This window comes from Orycteropus afer, unplaced genomic scaffold (genome assembly GCF_000298275.1).
Source record: "Orycteropus afer afer isolate SDZICR_OR568_19922 unplaced genomic scaffold, OryAfe1.0 scaffold00137, whole genome shotgun sequence".
In the NCBI taxonomy this organism is placed as follows: Eukaryota; Metazoa; Chordata; class Mammalia; order Tubulidentata; family Orycteropodidae; genus Orycteropus; species Orycteropus afer.
In genome coordinates this window covers 7931069-7939997 of record NW_006921724.1, presented here as the reverse complement: position 1 = coordinate 7939997, position 8929 = coordinate 7931069, and the positions used below count along the sequence as shown (strand labels likewise).

At 38.2% G+C, this 8929-nt stretch overlaps 1 protein-coding gene across 1 annotated transcript in view; it reads left to right on the top strand.

Moving 5' to 3' along the window:
- Window positions 1-988: 988 nt before the first annotated feature.
- Window positions 989-8929, top strand: part of DSCAM (DS cell adhesion molecule) — a 981394-nt gene continuing 973453 nt past the window's right edge. The window contains exons 1-3 of the mRNA XM_042781616.1: window positions 989-1063; window positions 1954-1975; window positions 2882-3199. Coding sequence (XP_042637550.1) covers window positions 989-1063; window positions 1954-1975; window positions 2882-3199 — 415 coding nt within the window. The remainder of the gene's footprint in view (window positions 1064-1953; window positions 1976-2881; window positions 3200-8929) is intronic.

Sequence of the window (8929 nt, the reverse complement as noted above, 5' to 3'; positions counted from 1 at the left end):
AATGAAGACACTGAGAAGTATGCAAGAATAAAGGACAACTATGGTCAATGCTATAACATCTACAATTCTGCAACAAGAGTAATAGCAACCAAAAATTTGTGACAGTTTCATAGGTAGATATGTATTTGAACATATTATCAGGAGGGAACAGTCCTTGGAATGACATCATGGTTGGCAAAGTACAAGGTGAGGGAAAAAGAGGAAGATCCTGAATGGGATAGACTGAAACAGTGGCTAGAATTTTGGGTTGGTCCCTGGCAAGGATTGTGAGGATGGTACACAGCCTGGCAGCATTTCATTTTGTTGTAATAGGATTGCTATGAGTTGGAACTGACTCAGTGGCCTCTAAAAACAAGATGCTAAAATTCACATCTTGTTCCATAATATAAATCATCCACAAACATATACCATTCATAACATTATAACAGTGCTTCCTAATGAAGTTTGTTTTTGTTTTGTTTTTTTTTTCCCTGGGCAAGGTTAGGTCAGGAAATTTATCATGCTCTCATCCCACCTGTACACCAAAGTTCTTTTAATATACTTACAGAAATTAGGCAAAGATCCAAGTTGTGCAATGTACTATCTAAAGTATGTTTGAGCAAGGGAAGAGTCTTTGCTGATGTTAGGGTAATAGATTTTTTGAGTTTTCCTGAATTGAGGTCTCCATTCCACTTAACCACAGGAGTTAGTTCCCTAGTTTAACTCTGAATCAACACATGTCCCAACACTGCACTGTATTTATACTGATAAACTTACTACAACCCAGGCTTTTGGTATTGGTAATATTTCCACTTTATGTGGCACCAGTGTAGACTGAAATCAATTGCTCTTTTCAACCTAACAACCAGAATGACCCTTGACTCTCACCTCACTTGTGGGCCTTTCAGGTAGATGGAAGCTGCCAGTCTCCTGAAGGAAGTGTTGGCCTTGCTATATGTGATCTTCCACGTTGCTGTGTTGACCATTATTGGACAAGGTACTTCTTGAGATGCACAGATTGAGAACACTTTTTGATGTTTCTCCACAGTCCAGGAAAAAGGGAGGTTTTTTTTCAGGGGACCAGGTGGTTCAAACCACCGGACACTCCTCAGAAGGAAGGTTGGGCAATCTATTTCTGTAGTGATATTGCTGTTGTTGTTACGTGCTGTTGAGTTGGACCCGACTCATAGCGAGTCGGTTTCTGAGGCAGTATCACTATGGAAGTAGATTGCTTAACCTTACTTCAGAGGAGTGGCTGGTGCGTTTGAACCACAGCCTTTTGGTTAGCAGTCAAATGCCTTAGGCACTATGCCACCAGAGCTCCCTTGGAAATAGGGACCGACTCAACAGCAGTGAGGTTTTTTTTTTTTTTTTTTTTTTTAATATCCTATCTGGGAGCAAACTCTCCTCTTAACAGGGAAAGAGCCAGGCTTTACTGACATCCCTCTATGCCAAGCCATCTGCTAGGAACTTTCATACACACTTACCTTTCTTCTTCCATAAGCCTTCTGTTCCTAAGCTATCAGGAGTCCAAATAGATTTAAATATATTTGAAGTTTAATATTTAAATATATTTGAAGTTTAATATTCAAATATATTTGAATATCCAAATTCAAATATATTTAAAACATAACTAATTTTTGTAGGGGGGAAGGAGAACTATTCCAAAAGGTTAAAATCTCTCCAATGGAGTTTTGCCATATCACATTATTTGAGATGGGAAAATGAATAAATTATGACAATTATTTTAACAACTAACATCTACTGAGGACCTACCACATAGTAGGCAGTAAGCTTTTTAAGTGTTATTAATACATTTAGTATTTAAAAATTTCACAAGAGAAATTTCAAAGTGTTTCTGTTCTTGTTGTAGATAGGTACTGTCAAGTTGATCCTAATTTACAGCAACCCCATGTGTTACAGGGTAGACTATGCCCCATAGGGTCTTCTAGGCTATATCCTTTATGGAAGCAGATCATCAGGTCTTTCTCTTCTGGTGCCACTAGATAGGTTTGAATTGCCAGCCTTTCGATTATCAGCCAAGTGCTTAAACACTGTGTCACCAGGGTTCCTTCAAGGTGCTTATACAATATATAAATGCTCACTTATTACACAAAAATGTTTATTTATAAAACAAACTACATATAGTCACTGTCCATATTCAGTGGACCCTCACATAACAATACCATAAAAGTTTTAGTTGCACCCTTATGTACTTCAACTTCAAAATTTTCTGTACACAGTATTCCCATATTTAATAAATTCCAGATTTAATATTACCTTTTATCTTGGTGTGAGAAAGTCAGGACATTGTCCTCATAGGGCTTACATTGTTCCTCCATGGGAAGGAAGACAATAAAAAAAATTAAAATACATAATGTAAACTTCAGTCATCGTCAGTACTATGGACAAGTAACAGGAAAACCATGGGGCTAAGAAGTGATCTATTAAAACTTAAGGTCCAAATAACTTATTAGTTTGTGTACAAAATAAGAAATTAGGATGGGCCTTCATGTTCCATTACCAGCCTCTCTTTCAATTTTGAGAAATTTTGAATTATTCACTTTAAGTAAAGCTTCTAGGACTACCTGGGTGGCACAAATGGTTAAGCACTCAGCTAGCACAGGTTGGTGGTTCAAATTCACCTAAGGTGCCTTGGAGGAAAGACCTGTTGATCAGCTTCCAAAAGATCACAGGCATTTAAAACCCTATGATTCACAGTTCTACTCTGACACATGTGTGGCCACCATGAGCTGGAATTGATTTGATAGCAATGGTTTTGTTTTGTTTTAGCACACCTTCTTGTGAGTATTGCTCAAAAATGACCTTCTGAGGTCAGACTGATTGAACTGCAAGTTTAGAAGGCATGTTTTATTTACCAACTCTTCTCTTGTCTTTGCAGTTTTCAGTGAAGACCTACACTCCAGCCTCTACTTTGTCAATGCATCTCTGCAAGAGGTAGTATTTGCGAGCACCTCGGGGACCCTGGTGCCCTGCCCTGCTGCAGGCATCCCTCCTGTGACTCTCAGATGGTACCTAGCGACGGGCGAGGAGATCTACGATGTCCCCGGGATCCGCCACGTCCACCCCAACGGCACTCTCCAAATTTTCCCCTTCCCTCCTTCAAGCTTTAGTACCTTAATCCATGATAATACTTATTATTGCACAGCTGAAAATCCTTCAGGGAAAATTAGAAGTCAGGATGTCCACATCAAGGCTGGTGAGTACAGCTCCTTGAGATTTATTGCCTCTCTGCCCACTTGGGTAGGACAGAGTGGGCAATGATAAATATTAAAATACCATCACAGCTGAGCGTCAATGAAAACTCTGTCATATCAGCTCATCTTGACACTGCTGATGAGCTCTTTAAGATTTCAGTGCATTGGACTAGATTTCAGAGCAACTTGATTGCTGGAACTAAAATTTAAAATCAGTGATATCATATTGGTATAGTCTAAACTATACCCAACCTTGTTATATTTTGACTAATTAATACTCTGACTCAGACTTTGAATGTCTCATATCTAGTGTATTTGTTTTTCTCTCTTATGGGGTCAGGCAGTAGAGGCATAGGAAGGAGAAAGAGAAGAAAACAGTAGAAAACTATTCAACTGGTGTAAAATCATTGCATAAATGCATATTGTAACTGAAACAGACCAGCCTAATATGCCTGTAAAAGGCACTTTTGACTGTGTAACATGTTACTGAAATGCGGTCAATGCATAAATCCTGAATCCATTATATTCCTTTTAACAACATACTGTATTTTTTTAGTCGTCATTATTGTAAATCAACCCAGGTCTATAGCTTGAGATACACAGACATCAAAGACTGTACCTGCAGACACATTGTGTCATTCTATAGACTTAACAAACCCCTGAAAACTTCATGGCTAGACTCCCGTTAGCACACAATGTTTTAATTTTTTTTTTTTTTTTTAAGTTTAGCCTATCAAGTTCTTGGATAGACTGATATAATATATTGGCAAAGCAAAGGGAATATGACTTTGATTGTTGCCTTATACACCAAGTAACTGGAAAAGCTTTGTAATATTTTCTGCAGCAAGTGAGGGGGAGGTAGTTGAAGACATTGTACCATGAGCAAAATACGAGGTGTTTCTAAATTACTGCATATGTTCTTTTGATGTAAGCAATCAAACATTAGACTGTGACTCACTCTGCTAGGTAGTCATTTTCCCAGTTATATTTTGATCTTCATGACAGGCTCATGAATTTCAAGGTCTGTACAAGAATGTATTTAAGAAAGAATAAGATTGACTTTAATCAAGAAATATGAAAAATTGATACCTTTGAATAATTAAAAAGGATACAACTTTTACTGGGAATTCTGAACCTGACAAATATCAAGACATAGTGAATACCTCTTACTTAGCTCTGTAAAATTTGTAATGTTGTGTTACAAAAGCATACTAATAACCTACAATGCACAACTTTAGAGAAACCTGGGACTTCATACAGCTATGCTTGTGAGTTAATCTACTGTTTATTTTAGGTTTTCTGACAGGCATAGAAATTAAATGATCACTTCTATTTTAACTGCCTTTTCTAAATTAGTCATAGAATTGTTTATTTTTTAAATGACACCAAAAGTTTTAGAGTTTTGGAAATTGCATCATCTTGTCTGGTATTTATGCTACACCCCTCTACTCCTTCTACATAGTTACACTATTGCTGTTTATGTGCTAGTATTCTCTTTGATGTGTAAAGCCCTACCAAAATGAGTCCAGTATACACAGGCATGTTTCAATTTAATCTCATAATAGTGAAAAGTGCATTGCTCCAGTAGAATTCCTGTTCTCATTTAACTCATACTATGAATGTATTGGGAGCTCCGGTAGCATAGTGGCTAAGGCACTTGACTGCTAACCAGAAGGCTGGCGGTTCAAACCCACCAGCCACTCCTTGGAAGGAAGGTTGGGCAATCCTACTTCCGTAGTGCTACTGCCTCGGAAACCCAAGGAGGGGTCGCTATGAGTCGGGGCCGACTCGATGGCAAACAACAACAACAACAACAACAAATGAATGTATTAGCTCTGGTGGCGAAATTCCTAAGGCATGTGACTGCTAACCAGAATGGTGGTGATTCAAACCCAGTCCTCAAAAGGAAGACTGGGCAATCTGCTTTAGTAGAGATACCCTCAGAAACCCAAGGATGGGTTGCTATGAGTTGGAACTGACTCGACTCTAGTGAGTTTAGTTTGGGTTTTGGTATGAATGTGTTGTTGTTGTTGTTGTTATGTGCCGTCGAGTCAAACCCAACTCATAGCGACCCCTCCTTGGGTTTCCGAGGCAGTATCACTACAGAAGTAGGATTGCCCAACTTTTCTTCCGAGGAGTAGCTGGTGGGTTTGAACTGCCAGCCGTCTGGTTAGCAGGCAAGTGTCTTAGCCACTATGCTACCAGAGCTTCCTGTATTAGGGTTGTAATAATCTTTTTGATTGCTTATTTGATGTTTGACAATCTTGTTTCACTATGTCTGTGTAGATGCTAATAGATGCCAGAGTAGTACTAGGTTGTGGTTCAAAGGGCAGATGAAGGAAGGTATATGCTACCCATTGACAACTTTAATATAGGTTTGAGTGGAATGAGTACTGACACACTCAGAGATTTTCCTGGAATAATCCATCAAGTGAAAATGCCTTTATACTCTCTTGTATGGCACCATAGGGGATACTTGTCCTTAAGGTGTGGTGACTTTGACCTAGGTCTGGATGCCAGCAATAGAAAGAAGGTTTACCCATCATTTCTCATTAGTATGAAATTCTGTTCTGCTCTAACAAAATACCCTCTTGCCCTTTCTAACATAAGGACTGAGATACAGAGGGACCATTTGAAGCAGTATGGCCCCTTCTCCATGCTATGTTTACTTCTTAGAAAACAGTCATCAGCTGTATGACTTTGGCCAAGTGAAGCTAATTTCAAGTTTTCTTCTTAGTAAACTGTGATTAATAACATTGGACTGGGAAGTCTCATTTATGGTCAAGATAGAATAGAGCAACATGGATTGACTTTACCTTTCTGAAACAACAAAAAACAAAATTAAAACAAACATAGACCAAATATATAAAATACAGTTTTCAAGACTGAACATCAGGCAGTGGAGAAAACTGATCCCTGAGAGTTTAGAGAATGAAAAAGTGAGCCCTGTGTTTGCTCCAGCCTATTGCCTTGGGAGAGTTTCCAGTAGGAAAGGGGGATTCAAATGGAGCCTGGAACACTCTGTGACTTGAAGAGACAGAGATGAGAGGCTGGGGAGACTGAAATAGCTGAGTGCATGGGGGAAAATATCATGAAGGAGGAAGCTGCATGGAGAGAAAACTCCAGAGATCTGTGGATGCTCCCTTCCACAGCATAGTTACTGAGCCACATGCTTGTGGAGGAGCTGAGATCAGGGAAAGAACCACCCCAGAGAATTAGTGGCAATACTGTCAGTGCTCACACAGGGTTGGGATTAGTGTCTCTTCCCATCATCCAGACTGGAAAACCTCAAATTTGATAGAGGATTAGATGCCGTTTTAGAACCCACCAAGTTGCCCCAAGGAGAAAAGCTTGACCATCTGCTTCTGTAAAGATCACAGCCATTGTAAACCCTGTAGAGCCAATTCTACTCTTGTAACACAAGAGATCGACATGAATCAGAATTGACTTGACAACAATGGACATATATAATAATTAGTCCTATACAAAATACTGCTGTGGTCTTGCCTAATAAATCTTAAAAGAAAAAAATAATTAAATTGTTTCCAAGTAACCTAACTGGATTCAACAAGGGAAAATTTACAATATCTGGTATCCAAACAAAGATTACCAGGCATGCAAAAAATCAGGAATATATGACTCATAATGAAGATATACATCAGTCACAAACAGTAAAAATTGACTCAGAATAAGTAGACAAGGAAAATAATGTAGTAATTAAATTTGTATTTCTTATGATAAAAAAATTTAAATAGACACATAGAAGATATAGTCAAGACCTGAGTTAAACTTGCAGTGATGAACACTACAATGTCTGAGACGAAATATTGTCTGAATAGGATTAAAGGCAGATTCAATTTTGCAGAAGGAAAGATTAGTGAATTTAAAGACATAGCAGTATAAACTACTGTGTCATTTAAATGTTTTTAAAACATTTAAAAATTTGAAAAAATAAAGATTTAAAAATGAAAAATAAGTTAAATGTGAAAAAATATAGAGTATCTTAACATACAAGTAATTAGAATTTCCAAAGGAAGAGATAGACCAAAAAAAAAAAAAAATGCTGAAGAAATAATGGCCGAAATTTTTCAAATATGATGAAAAATATAAATCCACAGATCCAAGAAGTTCAACTAATCCCAACCACAATACATGTGAAGAAAATTATAGCAGGGCATATCATAATCATGTTGCTCAAAACCAGTGATAAAGAGAAAATGTTAAAGGCAGCCAGAGAAAAAGGATATATTGCACACTGAGGAACAAAGGTAATGATGATGGCAAATTTCTCAGAAAAAAACAATGCAGTGAAGCAGTATCTTTGAAGTACTGAAAGAAAAATAATCTGTCAACCTGTAATTCTATACCCAGTGAAAATACTTTCCAAAACAAAGGTGAAAACTTTTTTTCAGACACAAGAAATCTGGATGAATTCATCAAGAGTAGATCCACTCTATAAGAAATACAGAAGTCCTTCAGTCAGAAGTAAAGTGATATTTGAATCTATCAAAAGGAAAGAAGGGCAATTGAAATGGTAACTACTTGGATGAATTATTGTACATATTATTACAATTTAATTAAATTTGAAATCACTAACTATAAGATGTCTGGAAAATACCCCAAATATTTGGACATTAAGTAACCCATATGTCAAAACTCAGAAGGAAAATTAGGAAGTATTTTATGCTATATGAAAATGAAAACACAATGTATCCGAATTTTGGGGAGGCCACTAAAGAAATCCGTGAGTAGGTATTATAGTAATGATGTTAACTTTCACCTTAAGAAATTAGAAAAAGAAGAGCAAATAAAACCGATGTAATCAAAAAAGAAATAATAAAGATCAGAGAGGAAATCAATAAATTAGACAACAGAGGAAACAATCTACAATATGGTTCTTCGAAAAAGTAAGTAAAATTGATAAACCTTCATGTAGACTGAACAAGAAAAAACAGAGAAGGCAAATTACCAATGTCAAAATTGAAAGAAGTGACATCACTACATAAACAGTGCCTAAGGCATCTGACAGGAGCTCTGGTAGCATAGTGCCTAAGGAACTTGACTGCTAGCCAGAAGGCTAGCGGTTCAAACCCACCGGTTACTCCTCAGAAGGAAGGTTGGGCAATCTACTTCCATAGTGATACTGCCTCGGGAGCCCAAGAAGGGGTCACTATGAGTTGGGTCTGATCGATTACACATAACAGCAACAACAACAACAAAACATCTGACAGCTAACCAGAGGCTTGGCAGTGGTTCAAACCCACCAGCCACTCCGTGGAAGCAAGACTGGGCAATCTGCTTCCATGAAGATTTAACACCTCAGAAACCCAATGGGGGGGGTCGCTATGATTCAGAATTGACTCAACAGCTGTTGTTGTTGTTAGGTGCCATCAAGTTGTCTCTGACTCATAGCAACCCTATGCACAGCAGAATGAAACAACACCTGGTACCATGCCAGCTCTGCGATCCCTGCTATACTTGAGCCCTTAGTGGCAGCCACTGTGTCAATCCATCTCATTGAGGGCCTCCCCCTCTTTTGTAGACCCTCCACCTTACCAACCATGACATCCTTCTCCAGGGAATGGTCCCTTCTGATGACATGACAAAGTAGGTAAGACAAAGTCTTGTCGTTCTCGCTTCCAAGGAGCATTCCGGCTACACTTCCTCCAGGACAGATTTTTTAGTTCTTTTAGCAGTCCATGGTACTTTCAGCATTCTTCTCCAGCACCACA